Source organism: Cuculus canorus, chromosome 5 (genome assembly GCF_017976375.1).
Source record: "Cuculus canorus isolate bCucCan1 chromosome 5, bCucCan1.pri, whole genome shotgun sequence".
Lineage (NCBI taxonomy): Eukaryota > Metazoa > Chordata > Aves > Cuculiformes > Cuculidae > Cuculus > Cuculus canorus.
Genome location: NC_071405.1, coordinates 13,653,852 through 13,675,741, shown reverse-complemented (window position 1 = coordinate 13,675,741; position 21,890 = coordinate 13,653,852). Strand labels below are relative to the sequence as shown.

The following is a 21,890-nucleotide window of genomic DNA, read 5'->3' as shown; positions in this document are numbered from 1 at the left end:
GTGGTGAAGAACTGAAAATAATATTAGAGGAAACAGGTGGAAGGCTGACATTAAAGCTGGGAGATATTTTAGGCTGAGAGTCATTTGCCTTTTTGTTTTCCTTTCTTTTCTTTTCTTTTCTTTTCTTTTTTTTTTTTTTTTTTTTTTTTCCAGTTGGTTTTATTGCTGGTTTTAAATTCTAAGCTGGTTTTGGAGATCCCTGCAGTAAACCAGGCTGCTTTAGTGTAGAGCAGCTTCCCCAACGTGTCCTTTTCTCTCTCCCTGCCAGCTGTTTCTGCTGTTGCTGCTGCTGACAGAAACGTGTTAGGAAAGCAGAAAGAGAAAATGCCAGCCATCCTGGTAGCCTCCAAAATGAAATCGGGACTGCCTAAACCCGTACACAGCGCTGCTCCAATCCTGCATGTCCCAACGGCCAGGACCATCCCACAGCCCTGTTACCTGAAGTTTGGGAACAAGGTGGAGGTGACGAAGCCATTGTATTCCAGCCACATTCCTCTCAAATCTCCTAATGGACAAGAAAACGCAGGAGATGGACTCCCACCAAGGAAGAGTAGCTCGGTAGAAAATGGAATTGACACACAGGTTAGAAAGCACCAAATGTTGGGGAGGTGTATGCAAGGATTTATTTCTATGTTGAACGGTGCAGCGGGTTTTCTGAGGCAGATAGTAGCAGTGTGAACAGCAGTGAGAGAAGGGTGTGTGTGTGTGATAACATCTGTCTACAGTGGTGGGATATTTTACATTCTGCGTAGTGGCATGTGCTATCCAGGGATGTCTTTGTAGTTTTGTCAGCATGGTGGAGCTGATGGTGGGGTGGTGAGGGATGGTGCTGTGTGTGCTGTTTGCCTGTGCTGCATTCTCTATTGCCATTGCTTGAACTGGTGGGCTTTATGGGTGGGATATAGTAGAGATGTTGGGTATGGGATGTGTTCTTGTTGTAGGTGCTAATTGTGATGCCTGGGTTGTATGCTTGGGATGGGGAAAGATTGCTGACTGTCATGAATGTGGTTGGTGTTTGGTTCTGTGCAATACTGGAGCACTAGTTGTGTGAACGTTTTGTATTTGTAGCTGTGTGGGGAGTGAATGGGCTTGATCTTAAATTACAATATGCATGTCATTCTTAGTGCAGCTAAATTAAGTAGATTATGTAGGAAATGAAGACTCAAATGGAATTGTCTGTATGTGCATGACATCACCAATGCAGCACATGATCAACATGCATTTTTTAGATTTTCCTTTAGTGTGCATCAGTTTCCTAATGTATTTTGGTATATGCTGCTTCCTGTATTAGGAGGAGAAATGTGTGTTCTTCAGCTCGTGTCATTTTTGCCACTGTAGTCACATTTTCAGCATGGCTCAGATTGCCTTGTCCTGCCGATGCCCCAGTGTGCTCAACAGCAGTGTGAGCAGATAGTATGCGTTAGCGTACTACAGTGTGAGTGAAGCAGATGGTCTACTGCAGCAAGCAGAATTGATTAACGTTATACAGCGATTGCTGTAGAGCAGCGTGAGGCATTTGGGCAACGGCCATATACATTACAAGCTGTTTCTACCAATATCTGAGCCCAGTAGAAGGTGATGCAATTATGCTGCAGTGAGGAAATGATGACAGATACTTTTCTTGTAATTTTTTCTTTCCCTTCCTCGAGGAATAATGGGTCATCCCTATCATCTAGATCTTGAAACCTATGGCCTCGTAACCTTATTCTCTTAAGACAAGTACGGCTACTGATTGGGTGTTTTTGGCCCTGTGCCCTGAATTTTGGGATATGCTGCACTTCCATTGCTGGTAGATAGGGTGATGTATCGGGCTGCTCAAGCCAGACGAATATTACTGTGGCTGTTCCTGAGGGACTGCAAGCAGGAAAAGGAGGCAGACAAGTATCACTGGCAGGGTGGTGGCACCAGATAGACCACCCTGTGCATCACATCTTGTTCTTAAGAGAGAAATGAATACTCTTTCTTTTCCTTCTACTAGAATCTGTCCTTGTGATTCTGAAATGTCAGCAAAACCTCATTATATGCTGCTCTTTCTCTCAGACACGCCTTGGTTTTTGTATAGTAAATTACATTCCTGCAAAAAGTGATTGTTATTCAGAAATACTTTCTCATCTTATAATAGGTTGTAGTCAGAGAGATCCTACCAGTAATAGCCATTGGCAGTAGGAAGGAGAATACTATAGTATTTTTAACCCTTTCATGGATGTGGAACAAACCCCATTTTTTAATATCTTGAGGATGAAAGAGTCTTCATACTAATGTTTTCTATTCAAACAGGGAATGATTTTGGCCAAAGGCATTTCAGATGATTCAGAATTTTAATAACTTCAGCAGCATTAGAAATCCTAAGCTTTGTCATTCTCAGTAACCTCATTTGTGTATCAGTCTTAGCAGATGACCAGCACCTTTTAAGGTGTGAAACAGTGAGGTTTGTTTTACTATCCATTACCTTGGATAAACACAAGTCCTTTTGTGTTATTCTTATTGATCCAACTTTGATCCCTCTGCCCACGTAAGCATGCAGGTCTTTGCCATCCAAGGTAGTAATTTGGAACATCGCTCTGTATCTAAAGGGAGATTTTTCCAGGTCAGTTGTATCAAGGGCACTGTTCTTGTCTTTTTCTCCCATCTCTCCCTCCCAAGGGAGGAGGAACAGGATGGATGGACAGGTGCCAGATGGAATGTGAGCAGCTCTGAAGTGTTTTTATCTTGGAAAAACTTCAGTTACATTGAGGTGTAGAAATGCTTTCTGATAATGAGCCTGGTTTAGTCTTAAACACGGCACTAGGTCTGTCTCAAAAATCATAGACATGTCTTACGGGGGTGATCACTTGCTTCTCTGGATATTTTATCTCAAGCACCTATATGGCCCTTTACATTTTGCTGTGTAAGGTGCCTCACATCCTCTGTGATTGAGGGAAATTATAGTCTTACTATGACATGTTGAGTTTAGATCTGTAAATTGGACCAATACCAAATGTTTTGGCACATATCTTTTATAGATCTCAGTCCCTATCTGGGGTTTGCAGCACATGGGGAAGGACTTGATATGCTCCTGTGTGGGTGGAGACAGACACCTGGATCAAACAATGAAGAGAAATAAAAATGACTGAAATCTTTATAACTTGTGCTGTATTCCTTGCTGAGGCTGAACTTGGAATTTGCAGCTCCAAACCCTCTCTTGGACACATAAGCTATTTCCATCAATACCAAGGGTGATATCAGGCCACTTTCAACCCAAGTAGCAGAGAAGCATTGCTATTGCACAACTGCCTAGAGGTTAGGGTGTTCGCTCATAGAGTCGGCTATCTGAGTTCAGTTTCTGTTTCAACAGAATGGAATTCTAACTCTTGTCGTATCTCTGGAGGGTTTCATAACCAACAAGACACAGGATGTTCTGGGAGTATTTTAGGGAGTTGCTCTTAATCCTGTTGAAGTTGGTCCTCTTTGCGCTACATAATACAAAATTCAGTTGCGTGCACAAGATTAGGACAGAGAACAGCTTGACCTCGTGTTTGGGACATCTCCTTACAGGGAAAGAGGTGATGAGAGGCATGAATAGATGGAATACCTTTACCTCTTTGTGTATATGAATTTGTATCTCCCATCATGGTGTATATATACTTCCACTTTGAATTTCTGTAAGCGGTTTTTCCTGCACATGGTTTACTGATATTCTTGAGAAGAGGCTGCATCTACTGCATAGACCAGAAATCATAGTGTGAAGATATTAGACCATGTTCTCATGCTAGTTAAGCATGTTTTAAGCTACTCACATACCAGTGCTAGGTTCCTGAGCCTTTTTTTTTGGTGCTAGGTGGTACCTTGAGCCTGATTCTTCTGAGAACATGGGCACTGCAAGGTGGTATTCATTGAAGTAATAATTTTTTAAAAATTGCTGAAAATCAAGGTGTGTCCCTTGAGAAATGTGGCATCAGTAAAAAACTCTCAATATTTCAAATATTTTTTGTTGTTCTTGATATGGTTTTATGTGTTTAAGCTGGATTTTATAGTGACTGGAGGTTTTGAGCCTTTAAGGCCATATAAGGGCAATGTGTTATTTAAAAATGTGGTACAATTTATAAAAAGCATTCTTCATGGAATTTCAGAAGCACTTTCCAAAGAAAGGTCTGAGAGTTTTAGCATCAAGCCTTTTGTAAATGCTCATCTGAAGCCTTCAGTCGATGAATCATGGCAGTATCATTCCTATTTTATTGTTACTGATATACACACTCCATTCATTTTTCCATATTAAATTCCCTGTGTTGTCCACAACAGTATCCTGCTGTTGCACTGGTGCTTATTTTGTCTAATTTGAAAACATGGCCAATAAATTGTACCCATATTTAGAGAGCATTGTTTTGGAAATATTTAACTTTGTTACCAGAGAAACTTCCGTTAAGTAGATAGCCAGATAGTGCTCTCTCATCTACAAAATGGAATTTATTAGCAATTCTGAAAAAGTTGTATGTATTTGGCTACTAAATTTGCTTCAGTTACTTGAGACAGAAGTCATTGTCAATTAGAAGTCCATGATAAAATTGTTCCTGCAGGGTGCAAGAAGAAAGATACTGTTCCAGGAATGCAGTCTGTTGCCTTGTTATTGTGAAAGCCACTGAAGAAGATAATGGATTTAATTACTGTGTTTATTGCTGCTATGCTGTATCCTCTAGCTTCTTGATTTTCATTCTCTGGAGAACCTAAAAAATAATCATTGTGCCTATCTTAAGTAACTGTAGCAGTCCTTGGTCCCACCCTTCCACTGAAACACTTCAAGTAGATAGGCATCTATTTAACCTGGTATTGATGTGTATTCAGCAATTACCCACAACTGTCCTGAATGTTTGACGTGGAGGGATGGGCTGGGATTTTTTATTTCTTTGCAAATGTCTTTGCAATATTCACTTGCTGAAAGTTAGGTGTTATTCTCACCTGATGGATATGGAAGGTGGGTTTTCACTAGGTGTTACCATGTTCTCTGTCACTTTTCTCTTTCACTATGCTAGGCAAACCTAATTATTTTAACCTTTTCTCTCAAGATTTCTAGAAATCCTACAACTCCTTGCGCTATCTGCAAAACTCTTCTCCGTTTTCCTAGACCTTGTTTTAAGAATTCAATTCACAACTGGTAGATACCATTGTCTGCGATAAAACCACTTTGGTCTTCACATTGCATTCCCAGTTTGTGAAGGTCGTGTTCAGTTGGATGTTCTTGATCTGGGATGGTCTGGGATGTTACAGATCTAGGGAGTTCTAGATCTGGAGCATTCCAGATCTCCCTGTTTTCTAGTCTTAATTCTTCTTTCCTAATTTGTGAAGATTATCTGTGTTTGGGGTGTTCTAGATACAGGGTGTGCTCCAGAAACATTTGCAAACCCATTGAGATAAAACACCTGGGTGTTTTTTCTTATTTACCACTCTGTAGTCTATGTCAATGGTAACGGTATGGAATGAAATTGGTAGAGAAGCTCCATTACAGATCCTTGCAAAAAATCTATAGGATAGCCATTCCTAGGTTGATAGCACTCTACTGAAAAAAAATCAGGGATTTTTCCTGTCAGTTTTGCACTGCCTTGAAGCACTCTAGCTGCTCACAGACTAATCACTTAATACATTGCTCCAGTATTTTTCCATGCTTCAAATTTAGGCTCAGATGAGCTGTTTCAAAAGCAGAGACTTGCAGCCAGTTGGCTGTTGATTAACCTGCCACACTACGCTCATTCCCATGTAACTAACTATACAAAGGAAGCCATATAGTTCAGATATTAGTAATTACTTGTCTGTATTTTAATTAAATTTATCAGAAGCCTTTTACCCCTCCACATCACTTTCTTGCTAATATGAAGCTTCATAGAGACAAAGATTACTAAAGCACACTGCAGTGAAATTATGCCATCCTGTCACACATACATTACCTGGTTTTACGTGTGATACTGGGCTTCACAGTTTTACTGTGGAGACATTTTGCAGAAGGGATAGGAATCAAGCAAATCTTTCTCTGAACCAAATTTAAAGTCAGATGTACATTGACTGGTTTCAGTGCCATTAGGTGAGCTGCCACAAATTTGGTCTCGCTACCACTGCTGAGCTCATTATAAAAGAAATCATGAGAAATGTGGTCAGTAATAGTGATAACTTCACCATGAAAGACAGCTTTTTGCATTATTGAAAGAAATTAAATAAGGTCACGTGTACAAAGGAGAAATTGTACTGAAAAGTTGGGAAAATTTAAAAACTATTCTTTCAGGCTATCAAAATACATAACCACAAAAATACTGTTAAATTAGTTAATTAGTTAAATTAGTTTTAATGAGCTTGCTTATGGAATTATACTTATGTACTTAAGTACATTCTTACAAAAAAACCTTTGCTGTATCTTGCTTTCTAATGGATTTTTTTTATGCACTGTAAGCAATCTGAGGCTATTAAGTAACCAAATTCTTCTTCTATTTATGATTACAATGGTTTTGATAGTATGTTTATAGATACATACATATATATATATATATATAAAAAATTGTTAAGAGTTGTTCCAAATGAATTGTTACCAGAAAAAAAAAATCATAAATAGTTATTATTGTGGTTATTAACATTGAGTTTTCAGTGTTCTGCCTTTACTATAAAAAGCTACGTTGTTGTAGTGCCCTGTGTTTGGACAAAAGATGTGAGAAAGGATGATAGAATCATCGAATGGATTGGGTTGGAAGGGATCTTAAAGCTTATGCAGTTCCATCTATGGCAGGGACACCTTCCACTGGATCAGGTTGCTCAAAGCCTCATCCAACCTGGCCTTGAACACCTCCACTGATGGAGCAGACGCCAGTTCTCTGGGCAACCTGGGCCAGGGCCTCACTATCCTCACAGGAAAAAATTTCTTCCCAATACCTAATCTAAATCTCCCTTCTTTCAGCTTATAGCCATTCTCCCTTGTACTATCCCTGCACTCTGTGATAAAGAGCCCCTCTCCAGTTTTCCTGCAGTCCCCCTTTAAATACTGGACGGTCTCTCTGGAGCCTTCTCTTCTCTAGGCTGAACAAGCCCAAATTTCTCAGGCTGTCCTTGTATGGGAGGTGCTCCAGCCCTCTGATCATCTTCATGGCCTCCTCTGGACTCACTGTAACAACTCCATGTGTTTCCTGTGCTGAGGACTCCGGAACCAAACACAGGACTCCAGGTGAGGTCTCACAAGAGCAGATGAGAAGGGCAGAATCACCTCCCTTGACCTGCTAGTCACGCTTCTTTTGATGCAGCCCAGGATACAGTTAGCATAGATTCCACTGTAAACTCCACAGATTTTTCACTATTGGGTTTTTGTTTAGAATCTCCAAAGGATCTTGGAATTCTACTTGTAATTAAGTCTTCAATTCAGTTTTTAATTTTACTGGATAATGAGTGAAAATGATTTTTGCTCTGATTTCAGTTTGTGACAGTTCTTGAGCCTTTGGACATAGGGTGATGTTCTTTCCCAAGTTCAGTACCTTCACTATCGAGTTGAGGTTTTCAAATGTATTTATTGTGGAGCTAATAATGCTGCTGTTGAATTCACTCAGGTTTTCACAGCCCATGGTTAGTGTTTTTGAAACACTCATTCGGTGTGACCTTTTTTCCTGCTTCCTCCTTAAAATTTTATGCTGTTTCTCTGATCTCTTCTAATAGGTAATACCTAAGGGGCTTCCAGATTTCAGTGTACTTAATCTAAGAACACTCCTTAGAGGTAGAGATATTCTTATTTTATGAATGAGTGGCTAAGGCACAAAGAGACTTACCCAAGGTTGTAAAGTCTGCGGTGCTATAGAAGATTTCTAGCTAGTTCCTTGACTATTAGATTATCTTTCTCCTTTGCTGCTACTTGTTAATCAGTTCAAAATGCTTATGCATATGGTGTCCACGTGTTCTCCCTCTGTCCTTGAAACTGTTAGCTTACTCCATAAAATTGTTTCTTCAGTGGACACTCTCACCTTCTTTGTCCCTGTTTTAGCAAGTAATTTTTGTCACTTTCTGCTCTGACACTTGATATATGACAGCATCCATGCAGGACGCTTTGGTCCATTTGAAACCAGAAATTAATTAATTATTAATTTTTTTTTTTCTTGCTTTCTCCCTGTCTGCCTTAGCTTCCCTGGCTGCAGTGGTGAATTTCTTTGACAGTTTTAGAGTTTTGTTTCTTGCTTTTCCTAGATCGTTTGGCCACTAGGTGTTCCACAGAACTTCTCTTTTTTGGTGTAGATGTTATATTTCAGCTCTGTAGACACTCATTTTTTGTTGAAGGCTTCTTTGAGCTGCAGTTGGCTTCAACAGAAGAGCATTAAGTCTTTCTGTCGATCCAAGTGATAGCTGATAGAATCATGGAATTGTGTAGGCTAGAAAAGACATTTAAGATCATCAAGTCCAACTGTAAACCTAGCACTACCAAGTCCCACTAAACCGTGTCCCTAAACACCACATCGGCACGTCTTTTAAATACCTCTGGGGATGCTGATCCAACTACCTCCCTGGGCAGCCTGTTCTAGAGCCTGACAACCCTTCTCGTAAAGAAAGTTTTTTCTAATACATAACCTAAACCTCCCTTGGTGCAACTTCAGCCTGTTTCCTCTCATCCTGTCACTTATTACTTGGGAGAAGAGATCAACACCTGCCTCACTACAACATTCTTTCAGGTAGTACAGTGATAAGGTCTCCGCTCAGCCTCCTCTTCTCCAGAATAAACAACCTCAGTTCCTTATAACACTTGTTCTCCGCACCCTTCACCAGATTTGTTGCCCTTCTCTGGACATACTTCAGACCTCAATGTCTTTCTTGCAGTGAGGGGCCCAAAACCGAACACAATAAGCGAGGTGCAGCCTCACCAGTGCTCTACAGGGAGGCAATCGATTCCCTACTCCTGCTGGCCACAACATTTCTGACACAAGGCAGGATGCTATGGGCCTTCTTGGCCACCTGGGCACACTGCTGGCTTGTATTCAGCAACCAACACCCCCATATCCTTTTCTGCCAGGCAGCTTTCCAGCCATTCATCCCCAAGCCCATAGCGTTGCATGGAGCTGTTGTGTCCTAAGTGCAGGACCCGACACTGAGCCTTGTTGAACTCCATACGGTTGGCCTTGGCCCGCTGGTCCAGCCTGTCCAGATCCCTCTGTATAGGTTTCCTTCCCTCAATGCCATTGCTCATTTTAAACCTCTATTTAACTTGTAGAGTTTTTTAATGCTTTTAGCCTACAAATCCCTTTTTCCTGCCAAAGTGGAAGAAGTTAAGGAGGGATTTAAATCAATAATTATTTTGTTTGAACCTCCCAAACTTACAACATGGAATAAACATCATAAGTGCTGTTTTAAGTAGATACAATTTTGAATAAAGTGATAGCTGGGCCTTTAATGGAAGGGTGTGTTTTCTGTTCTTTCATTTTTTCGTATTTACTTTCTGTGTATTTAAGGTTTGGGACTAAACTATCTACTTTAATGTGTCAGGAGATGCTCTTAAAATTTAACGCATTATTTATTTTTTCCTTGCAGCAAACTATAGAATCTCAACCAAACTCAGATTCATTCTGCTGAGAAGTTTACCTGTCTAAAAATATCATGCTTGAATATTACATTTAGAAACATCTATATTTGAAGTATATAAATGGTCAGATTTTATGTGTATTATTAGATATGAACTGTTAGTACATTTTGTAACAGGAAGCTGCTGGTTTTCCATTCACCAAGAACTGGACCTCAGTCGAAAACTTGGCACTAATTTATATGCCTCTAATTTTATCTGTAAATCGTTTGTTCTGAAATGGTTTGTGGAAACATTTTCAGTTTCTTCAGTTTTGCAAAGGATAGACATGGAAATAACTGCTAAACCTTAAAACAAATAAACCATTTATTAAAATAAATAATTGAGAAAACAGGTCACTTCTTATTTTAAAACAGGCTGAGATCTAAAATTTTATTCTGATTCCACATTTTTCCGCCTCTTGAAAGTATTTTTAGGTGTGTTGTCCTTGGATTATCTTTCATTTTACTTTAGGGTTATTTTAGAATTGGAAGCAATGTGTGGGAAAACAATACACGAAAAGAAAAAATATCTAACTTCTGCATTTCAAAATATGCTTTTGCCAGGACTTTTGCCCCTATTTGTGTTCAGTTTTGGACCGCCATATCTTCATATTTTGTCAACGTCTTGTTTATTCGCATGGCTTCTTAAATTTTACCCTATGTCCACATCTTGTCTTGAACATTTCTTTAAGTCCTCTCTCTATTCGCAGCTTGTGTGGGTGTTTTCTCTACAGCTATAGCTGGAAGTTGCCACATCCTCTCTCTCATAGTTGGCCACAGTCCCTATATCTCCTTATTTTACCTGACCTGTCACTATTATTGCTTCATTTCTTCAGTCTATTACTCCATTTCTTCAGTCTTGTCCTTTGCGTAATGACCACCATGGTAGAATACAGAAGTGTGTAGTGATGAGTTCATGTTCACTGTATTGACGTTAGAATTGCTGGACGGGAGTAAGTCTGTTTTGGAAGAAGTGGCAACTGTAAAGAGAGGTCATGGGCTACTTTCCAACAGTAGTTGTTCAGATTTTATTTTATACAAGCAAGAAGGAAAACTTAGGAACTGTAGAGACCAAGGAACTAGGGACTGGAAGGTACTGGTTTGGTAGCTTGACAAAAAAACATGGTCAGATCTCTGAAACATGAATTCGTGGGCAATAAGTTGATGGATTCATCAGTATTTTCTTTGAAAGTAGATTTTAGTCTGTTTATAAAAGTACTAAATATTGTTAGTCCCTCCTTCAAGCTCTGGGAGCTCACAGGAACAGAGGCCAAGGTACTTGACTTGCTGCTCCCTCCATGCCTGCGGTGGGGGAAGAATGGGTTCTCAAGCATGATGACCCCAGGGGTGTAGTGGACTGGCCATAAAGCCTTCTTGGAGAAACCCAGAGATGTTTGTCCCCACCTGCCTGACAACAAAGTTAGGTAATCATACAAATCCAGGCTTTCTCATGTTATAAAAATAAATTAAAAGGAAAAAAAAACCCAAAAAACCCAAAAGCAAACCTGGATGGCCTGACTGACATACACGTCCGCGGAAGTAGCTGTTCTCAGTGCTGGGATCTTGTTGATTTAGTTATGCTTTCTCCAAATAGAAGGACTCAACTAACTTCCTCGATCATTTCCATGTTCCTCCTCTCCCTAATAATGCTGTAGAAGATGATAAAGTCTTTTTTGCTAATAGGCAACAAAGATTTTCAGTGTTATGTAGAAAGAACATCATCTAGGATGGCTGTCTGAGGGCACATCTGCTTTGTTTCTAGAAATGGAAGAGGCATATAATAGGCTGGAATTGTAATTCATTTTGTATACAGCAGTTTGCAATGTATTTAAAGCCTGTGGCACTGCTCTTAAAGGCTGCTCTTCAAACTTAAGGGGATTTTGAGTGTGGTGGTCTCATTGCCAAAACACGTGAGGGGGTCTGTAATATTTCCCAACTTCTCAGCCTCCTTGTAAACCATTAGCTGGAGCTGTCATTTGGACAACTGAGAGATGCTCTCAGTTGTAAAGAACATTGTAGCAATACCTTTCTGTTTCACATAATAAGGTGAACTGTTCCTGACAGGATCTTCTACTGCAAAAGCTGACCACGCATTATTTTTATATTGTATTTTTTAACCATCTATTAATTCTGTGGACTTGCCCATTGGTAGAGCAAAATGAATACCCTGATGGGGTTTCATGTTGTTAATCTAGCTTGTGTGCCAATGCTTTATGATGAATAAATAATTAGAAGCTGATTCCTTTTTCTTTAGCCATGTCCCCTTGAACCATGTCCACTGTTAGAAAGTACAGGTAAATTTAGTACCGATAAGTTAAATGCTGGTTTTGCACAGGTATTTTTAGAAGACTGTAACAGCTGTCTTTCCATGTCATATCTATTTCGGCTGTTTCTCAGATAATGGCAGTTAATTACCAGGAAGTAATTTCTCATCAATTTGTACAAGGGATCTAGCAAATTAGCTTCCTCTGGCAGATAGACAACTATCAGGCGTAGTATTCTAAGATCAAGGCAATACAATATTCATGGTTTTGGGAGTCAGAAATCCTTCTTTGCCACTGTAGCATGATGCACAGCTGTATTTTATCAGAGAAATGTAATGTAAGAACAGTATCTGTGTGTGTGTGTGTCAGAGGATAAAGGTCTGGAACAGACGCAGAGGACACATTTGCATCTGCAAAAATCAGTATGCAACTTTCAGTCCAGAGGAGGCCACAAAGATGATCAGAGGGCTGGAGCACCTCCCGTATGAGACAGGCTGAGAATTGGGCTTGTTCAGTGTAGAGAAGAGAAAGCTTTAGAGGGACCTCATAGCAGCCTTCCAGTACTTAAAGGGGGCTACAGGAAAGCTGGGGAGGGGCTTTTTATCAGGGAGTGCAAGGATAGGATGAGGGGGAATGGTTGAAGTGGGATGAAAGGAGGTTGTAGAGAGGTGGATGTTGGTCTGTTTGCCCGAGTGATAGGTGATAGGATGAGAGGGAATGGCCTTAAGCTGCACCAGGGGAGGTTCAGATCAGACGTTAGGAAAAAATTCTTCACTGAAAGAGTTGTCAAGCACTCGCAGAGGCTGCCCAGAGAGGTGATTGAGTCACCATCCCTGGAAGTATTTAAAAGACGGGTAGATGAAGTGCTTAGGGATATGATTTAGTGGTAGACAGGTACCATTGGGCTTGATGATCTCAAAGGTCTTTTCCAACCCAGGGATTCTAGTGAGACATGTCCCTGCCCATGGCAGGGGGGTTGGAACTAGATGATCTTTAAGGTCCTTTCCAACCCAAACTATTCCGTGATTCTATGAATGATTTTAGGCTGAAAGAGGGGAGATTTAAATTAGTTATTAGGAAGAAATGTTTTCCTGTGAGGGTGGTGAGGCACTGGAACAGTTTGCCCAGAGAAGTCGTGGATAACCCGTCCCTGGAGGTGTTCAAGGCCAGGCTGGATGAGGCTTTGGGCAGCCTGATCTCATGGAAGGTGGCCCTGCCCATGGCAGGGAATTGTAACTGGCTTTAAGTTCCCTTCCAACTCAAACCATTCCATGATTCTACAAATATAGCTGGTGGAAACAATAATTAATAGATTGGTCTGATAAGACAAGCTGGATTCAGTTAGAAATTATTGTTCATTTCAAAGACTCTTACAGCTATATAAGCCTTTAAAACTAATTTAAGAAATGTCATGTGTGTTTCAAAACCAAGTGTACATTGGCCATTTGAAGCAATAGCTTAAAAATGGGTTTCTTTTTTCTTGCTCAGTAACCATGGGTCAGTCTGCTTCTCAGAAAAGCCATACGTATTCCAGACTTGTCTGTAGCCTAACTGGGATGGATTATTTTGGGAAGGAGTATTTTCAGCATTGCTGTGTCTTACTCCTCTGAGATGGGCTTTGGAGCTCACAGGGGTCTGATCCTCCAGAGCAATGTGCTAAATGATCACTGCCAAGGAAAGCTGGCAATAAGGTGCCTGTCCTCCAGTGTGGAGCTGGAAAGGGAGGCAGCAGCATGCTATTTATCCCTACACAACTGAGCCAAGGGAATTCTAATGAATTTGCTTTAATTTACAAAACAAAACCACTTTCTGCTTTTCAAGAGGGAAGAGCAGTCGTTGCCTAGGATCCTGTTTCCAAGCAGTCAGATACAAACTTCCCTCACTGCTGCAATGGAGATTTTCTTTTCTGTTGCCTGCAAGAGTCAGCCTCTTGGCCTTTTACCTGATACAGTTTGGAACACGTGGAGTGATTTGTTTTATAGGATTCAATACTTAGACTCCAAACTGGTGAAAAGAAGTCTGGTTGTTGTAAGGAGCAGAAATATTTGGAATAGGATCTGTTTGTGAATGAATATGTCATGCACTTAAAATTTAATGATGGAAGCATCTTCTGCAAGCGAGACTTACCCAGGATCTCCTCTTTTCCCTGTGGTCACTCACTGTTGTGCCAAGCAATGGGAAACCCTGTGACTGTTGGGACATATTTGGAGGTACAGTGCCTTTCTGTGAGATGTTTGGCTTTGGGATCCACTGGCCAAGCTGTGGTAGGTGCCTGCAGCAGAGGGAAGCACAGACAGACCCCAGACTCTGTGGGAACCCCAGGACAGCCCTACTGTCCTTGCCACCATCTCCACAAACCTCAGGTGTTAGGGGGTCAGTGAGAATCCTGTGGTGGACTTTCAGCTGCTCCTGCCATGGGTTGCTTTTGAGATCCTGAAGCAGATGTTCCTCTTGTTGGGTGTATTTTGGCTTAAATGGCCTTGAGCTGTGCCAGGAGAGGTTTACATTGGATACTAGAAAAAATGTCTTTACCAGAAGAGTGGTGAAGCATTAGAATAGGCTGCCCAGGGTAGCGATGGAGTCACCATCCCTTTTAAAAAAAAGCATGTAGATGTGGCATGTCAGAACATGGTTTAGTAGGCACAGTGGTGTTAGGCTGATGGTTGAACTTGGTGATCTTAGAGGTGTTTTCCAGCCTCTATGATTCTATAGCTAAAGGCATTATGGTGGTAAGACTTGGAAGATCAGCCCTGTTGGAGGTGAAGTGAGTTGTGGTGCATATGCAGTACTGGACACTGGGATGTAATACTTGTGGATTAGTTTATCAGTGGGTTAGTTTATCAGCTCAAATAGCGAGGTGACCGTATCTTATTTTTAACACAGGAATCAAGGTTAGTTGCTGCAGTAGGAACTTGAAAAAGGAGGGAGGGAGGGAGGGAAGGAAGGAGGAAGGGAGGGAAGGGAGGGAAGGGAGGGAAGGGAGGGAGGGAGGGAAGGAAGGAAGGAAGGAAGGAAGGAAGGAAGGAAGGAAGGAAGGAAGGAAGGAAGGAAGGAAGGAAGGAAGGAAGGAAGGAAGGAAGGAAGGAAGGAAGGAAGGAAGGAAGTCATATGAAAGAACTTGAAATAAAAACAAGCAAACAAAAACAATCTACAAAGCTCCTAGACTGCTTAATAGCAGATCTTTCACTCTCCTATACAGTTTCAGATTTGTGCTGAAACTTAATCTCTTGGCTACAACATGAACCAGATAAGATTTAGTCCTCTTTATTGCCTCCTGTGCTCTCTGAGGTTCAGGGGGAAAGAGGTTTGCATTGAACAAACACACATCTTCATAGTCTGAGAAATGTCTGTTGGTGTGAGATGTTGAGGTGGGGACGGATGCCACCCTGGGCTCCCCGTAGGCTGCTGCGTCAGCATTTCTGAGCCGATGGTCCGTCAGATCCACTCAGTGTTTATTATGCGACATTAAGCAAGGAGAGATTTGAAAGTTCAGTGCTCTACTGCAAGCCATTTAATTTTAGATAATTTTGCAGTGACTCTTAGGTTATATAAAATGATTTTCAACAAATAAAAGCCTTGGGTTTTCCATGCTCGTGTGCACGTTTTGTTTGTCTAAACAGTACCTGTAGTGGAAGGAGTCTCTTTTAAACCATCTTGTGAATAGCTGCAGCATCACTCGGTGCCATTACCGTGCCTCCTCCTTTCTTCTCTGACAGCAGCTGAAATGGCAGGGCTTGGTTTGGCCAGCACTATGCATCATTTGCAGCAATGCTGTTAAATGCTGGGCTGAACTGGATGGTAGCTCAGTTAATTTGCATGATTTAAAATGCCAGCTCGGTTTAATGTAGAGCAGCTGGTATATCCTTAACTCCTTCAGGAGAAAACTTAATACCAGCAGATCGCATTATCCAGGGCTACACTGCATTTATTTATTTATTTATTTATTTATTTATTTATTCTAGCTCTTTGCTACTTCCCAGAACACTTGTGGAGATGGTTTGTGCATCATTGGGGAAGGGCTTTGCTCTCTGCTGATATTTCTGTATCTCACAGAGTTCACAAAGGAAGACATCGGTCCTGCCGTGTGAAAAATACTTGGTGCGACTTCTTGAGCATCCACTTACACTGACCTCAGCTGAAAGGACTCTAAATTAAGATGTGACATGATGAAGGATGGCGAGATTAGTTAGGAGAGGGACAGGTGTAGAGGCCTGGATTACGTGGATTACTGCATACTCAATTTCTTAGGGTTAAATTTCAAGGTTGAAAATGGCTAATTCCACAATTATTGAATTAGGACGTGGCATACTGTTCCTATGGGTGCTGTGCGGGAAGCCAGAGTCACCTTGCGAGAGAAGGAAGAGTTGGAGGATCAAAGAATTCCTTCATTTCCCTGAAATAATTAGCACAGCCTCAGTGAGAGGATGGAGGAAGCATAATCTTTTAATACCAACCCTTCTCAAAATTGACCTTGTCACAGGCAGATTCAGCCTCTCACAGAGGAACGTATTTGTGATAGAGCCACTCTTCCTCCGTCAGAAATGCTGGCACAGAATTTCATCCTCTGTCAGAATTCTCTTGCTTTTCCATAGGCGATGGGCTTCTCACGCGAAACTGCTCTGAATGTTCCTTTCGAGAAACTGTGTGATATTGTGCTATGAAGAGGGACTCTACAAAGTCAGGTCTTTTTTATGGCAGTTATGATGGAGCTTTCTCTGGAAATTTTTTATTCTCTCGAGTCATGATTTGAGCTGAGGTTTCTCATGGAACACCAGTTTCAGATGGTCAGTTCTGAAGACCCTTACTAGTTTCAAGCACAAGCCACTAAGATAGAAAACATATCTGTTAAGTTCTTTTGAGATGTAAAAATCCTTCAATATTGCATCTTAAGTTTAAGCATTCCTATTACTCTTTCTAAACCTTTCTGTTAGAAGATGACACATAGTTATTTAGTTGACATCAGTGCTGTACTTCATGCATAGGACACGAAAGTCATGTTGGTACAACAGAAAGGACAAGTCTTCCCTAATGAAAACTGATTATTGTCTTTTTTGTTGTGAAAGGGAAACCACTAAGAAGATGACGTCCTATAATTGTCTTCAGTGAATGCAGACAAGATAAATTGCCCTCAGTGATGAAATACTTCATTATTTCATCTCATGTTGTCCATATGTAAGATCATTAACATGCCTACGTGCTGTGGAAGATTATAGCCCTTGATTATATAGTCAAATTATTTCTGTTTTAGTGTATTTATACCATAACTCAGTTGAACATCTGAGTGTTTTTGATGTATAATATGCAAATAATTTCAGCCATTTGAGGAAAAGGGTTGTTAATGGTTAAAGGCAGTGAATTTAATTAAGCAACATGTACCCATCCTTTAGACAGACAGAAACTACTTTGTGAGACAGTTTAGAAGGTGCCCTGATAGCTAAAGTAGAATGGTGTGATTTAGTAATTGGTTGTCAGGCACCACGGAAAAACTTCAAACAAATAATGCTATTTGTCTTTATCAAGTCTGACGCTAGGCTTCTGGAAAGGGAGTAAATTGGCCAACTTTTCATTTGTGCTGTGTGTACAAGCTGCCTGCAAGTTGGTGAATGCTCTTCAACCAGGTTGCTTGGGTGTTTTAAGTATTGTTTGTTTTCTTTTTATAACTAAGGGATAAGTTTATTTCTTTTAATAGATTTCCATTGATTAATGCAAACTTTTCAGGGATCCAGGGTTGACCTCTAATGCTTAGTGTTTCATTCCTTGCTATTTTCCACCACAGATATTTTTAACTTGCTGCTTTTAGGACTTTTCCAGCTGGTCAAAAGGTTAGGAAAGCCAGTTCCACCAGACTGGACACGCTGTGAAAAAACTTGAAAGAATGATAAGGCTATTTTTTATGGCACCTTCATTTTGAGCCATGCTTTCCTGCCAAGACGGGTTCTGGTCCCTACAGGGCAGGGGGGATGCAGTGGTGACAGTGTGAGCGCTGATGACCCACAGGCCATCAGCGTGGCTTTGGACTAGTCACCTCGTTGCTGCCCACTGCAGTTTGTCAGCAGCAACTTGGTTATCTCACAGGTGTTCTGTGGAGATAAATCCCATTATAATTCCAAGCAGCTCAGGTAAAGTGATACCTAGAGCCATGAAATTACCTTAAATAGCCGTGTGACTCTTAAGCCTTCATGCTTCATTGTGATCTGATTTTTCCTTATCATTTATTGTTTTTTTTCCCTTAAGATCATACTTATAAAAGCTAAAGATATTTGATTTAAAATCCTTTCCACTAATGATTTATGGATTTAAATAAAACTTGCAAAGATACAAGGTGCATCATTACCTCTTTGCAGGTGAAGCTTCTAAACTATAAACAGATATCATTACTTTGATTGTATCTTCTGAAAGTAGCAATTTATCCTTTAATGTCAAAAATAATGTAAAGAGAAGATAAGAATCGAAAAGCTGCATACATTATTTTGAATTATAATGAGGAGTTTGTGGGCTGTGGGTTACCATCTGCACTCCACTTTAATGCCATCTGCACACAAGGAGAAAATCACCAGCAGAGAAAATAGTAGGATGTCCTGCAGTTAGGAAGCCGCATAACCACCAGTTACCCATGAAGACCTTGTGTGATTCGTAATGAAACCCAAGCATTTGATAGTACTGCCCTGAAAAGGAACAGAGGAGTGGAAAAAGACTGTTGAGATTTTGGAGGACTGAAATAGGGGATTTTAAGCCCCATCAATTGCATGATTGACCGCGTTAGTAGAAGCAAGGAATCTGCAGAGTGTCAATTCATACTATGTAACACAGTCAACTGAGAACTATCTATCTGTGAAGGCTGAATTTATGCTAATTTATGCGGTTCACATTGCTACTGCAGTTTAAAAATAGCATCGTTTCTAGAGAACTAAAGCTACCGTATTGCTGTGTGCAGCAGGTTGACTTGGTGTTTAACTTTGCAAATGTGACCAGTTTGAACACGGAGCGAAACCCTACTTATGTGGTCTTTCTGTGTGGAAGTCTGGGTGGTTATACTGCATTGCATCGCTTCCATTCAAGAGACTGAAAGGGGAATGTTAGTTCTCTGGCTTAGAAATGGCACAGAAGTATTAGTGGATGCTCTGAATAGCTGCAGTGCTAGGCCTGGGGCTGAACGGCCAGAGAAATAGATCAGATTAAAGTGAGTTGTGGGTTTCTTGGTATCTGTTTTTGGTTTGCAGAGCTTGACACCTATCACTTAGATGTCTGGTGCTTTGAAATACCTTCAGGAGGTATTTGACTTGCCTTCTGCCACTTTACACATCGTTGTTTTCAGAGCTTATGGGATGTAAGGAATAAAAAGAGGGGGGAAAAGCTCTTCATATATTAGTTGTCATTAAAATCAATTTTCAAGTTGTCATATTTGAACTGAATTTCCAGTGAGTGTGGGTGAAAGTGTGAAATAACAAGTATATCACAGCTGGAGTCAGTGGGTAATTTCATATTCTGATTGCTTATTTTACATTCTGAAGAAGCTAGAATATATCCTGCAGTTGAAGCCATAATTTAGCTTTTTGAATAAAATTGCAGAGAAGACTGGAACTGGTTTTAGAGACCGAAGCAACTTTGGAGAAAAAGTTTCAATGCTTAACTTGCATTTGAACAGCTGTTCGTCTGACAAGAACCTACCAGAAGAAAAATCCCTTACATCCTAAAGATGAACATGCTCAGTTTTAGAAGTCTACAGTGATGGGTGAAAGCCAAGAAATATAATTCTCTTTCCTCCTTTTCTTCCATAACCTTCTGTTGTCTTTAGTCGTGTTTCCTTTACTAGTCTTAGGATAAGACTTTATATTGTGTTAATGCTTCAACCTGTCTTGTACTTAGTGGACATGCCTTAACATTTTGTAGCTTAGCTCCTTTCCCTTTCCCTTTCCCTTTCCCTTTCCCTTTCCCTTTCCCTTTCCCTTTCCCTTTCCCTTTCCCTTTCCCTTTCCCTTTTCCCTTCCCTCTTCCCTTTCCCCTTCCCTTCCCTTTTTTCTTCTTCCCAGTCAGCTAACTCAGCTCTTTTTGATTACACTGAGTGGGACTGGCTGCTGTTGCTAATCAGCCTTAAAAAGCTGCATATGGGAACTGGGTGCCTCCCTTTTGCTTCCCAGTGCATCTCCACAGCATGGAAAGTCAGTGTAGAGCATTGGTTTGTGATGGAGGAAGTGGAGGCTTCAGGTAGAAGTTGCTTTCAGAGGGCGATCAAGGTTTGATTTCTCTTCTACATGATCTCACAGTATAGAATTGGAAGAGTTCTATGGTTTATCATATGCATCTAAATTGGTTTATATCGCTGGTGAAACAATACATGGGGGAGAGATTGTCTGTGTCAAATAGCCAGTTTCAAATAATTAGGTGTTCATGTTTTGTGAAGACTCTTTCTCTAATTCAGCTCAGGAATGACTCCTGACCTCTAATGACCTTGTAGCTGATGTGGAAAGAGATATGGGTGTTAATCCACTTCATTTAACAGAAAAAAAAACTTAGTAGACAACTGTGGTTACAATGCACATTATTCAAGGTCTGCTTTAGGATTGTGTAAAATGCTTCTTTTCTGTCAGCAAGTTGATCCATGCAGGCCAGAAGTGGGGCTGCTAGGGGGTGACTGCGCTCCTGCTCTTGGTGGTGCTGGAGGTGGGAGTCATTGTCAGTCTGGAGCCACACAGAACTCGGGGTCAAACTGAAAGTTTAGTGTGAAAAGCAGATGTAGATCAGTGATCATGATTTTTGCTTACCTTATTGTAATTCCAAATGGGATACTGGTGAGGACAGATCATAGAATCATCAGGTTGGAAAAGACCTCTTGGATCATCGAGTCCAACCATAAAGATGTAACTTTATATGTCAATTTACCTCGGAATGTATTTTCCCTACAACTTGGCTTAGGAAACCCACAAATTTGTTTGTTGAATTGCCCAAGAAGTTTAGAACCTGTGGTCTTGGGATACCGATTGAGCCCAGATTGCTTTTTGATTTACAGCAACATGATCGAGTGTGATGCCCGCAACTATACTTGTGTTTGCAAGGGGAATTAATTTCCATACACCAAGCCACCTCTGCTCTTGATCAAACTTAAACAAAATAATTGGTAAGATAACACCTAACTCAGTTATATAGAAAACTATTGAAAGCTTTTTGATCAAGCTTTCTGTACCTACACAGGCTTGGTATATCTCTAATCGCTCTCAAGTCATGAAAATCTTATTTTCCTGCTTTTTCAGATATCATGTGGTTTTGTGCGTGTATGTGGTGATTGGGTAGTGAATTAGTAATGTGTTCCCTGCTATTACATGAGAGTATAGAGCATCATGTCATAAGGGAGCTCCACAAAGTGACAGAAGTTATGGTGTCCTGTCATAGAAGAACATTCAGTGTCCTAAAGGTAATGGGAGATTTAGCACCACCTTGTTCCATTTCTGAACCAAAATACACCAGAGGGGTGTCGGTACCCAGAAATAAGCAAACGTAATGGATATGCTTTCTGCACCAAAGCACAGGATTTGCGAAATTGGAGGAGATCCTTCATGGATTTTTGGGAGCTACTTAGGTTTGACCAAATCTTTAGGCTCTAGTTAAATAGATATAGCTATAGAGGTTCTTTTTATTATATATGGCTTGTCTGATACTGAATTTAGCTGCTATCAGATTTAAAAAGGCTCGGCATAGAAAAGGAGTGAAAGGAAAAAGCTAGCGAGTGGTTCATAGAGCCGCTTGCTCGGGATAGCTGAGCCGCTGTTGCCACCTGGTGGTGTTGCACAGAACCAAACAGGACAACCTCCTTCAGTGTCCTCAGGTGAATTGCATGGATTAAGAAACTATTGAGTATCAATCAGAATTAGTATAGATGCACGGAGATAATTCATTCAATGAACAAAATATCCACCATATTTTACGGCCAACATTTATTTGGCATAGGCAATGCTGTGGAAAAAAAAAAATTGAACTTTTCTTTGATTGTCATCAGATTGTGAATAGCAGCAAGTTTTGAGGAGGGAAGCTGGTTGTAATGTGTGAGAGGTGGTTAGTGCAAGCAGCCCTTTGGAGAAGGAGAAAAAAAGA

The 21,890-nt window shown here is 40.7% G+C and overlaps 1 protein-coding gene across 6 annotated transcripts in view; it reads left to right on the top strand.

Annotated features, from left to right (window-relative positions):
• The window catches only part of NAV2 (neuron navigator 2), a 428,149-nt gene that overhangs the window by 198,844 nt on the left and 207,415 nt on the right, over positions 1-21,890 (top strand). For 4 of the 6 annotated variants that reach the window (XM_054067063.1, XM_054067061.1, XM_054067062.1 and 1 more), the window contains exon 1: positions 144-582. The exons of the other annotated variants lie outside the window; for them this stretch is intronic. In XM_054067063.1, coding sequence (XP_053923038.1) covers positions 325-582 — 258 coding nt within the window. In that variant the 5' untranslated portion in view covers positions 144-324. Of the gene's footprint in view, positions 1-143; positions 583-21,890 lie in introns of those variants that run through there. 6 annotated transcript variants of the gene reach the window in all.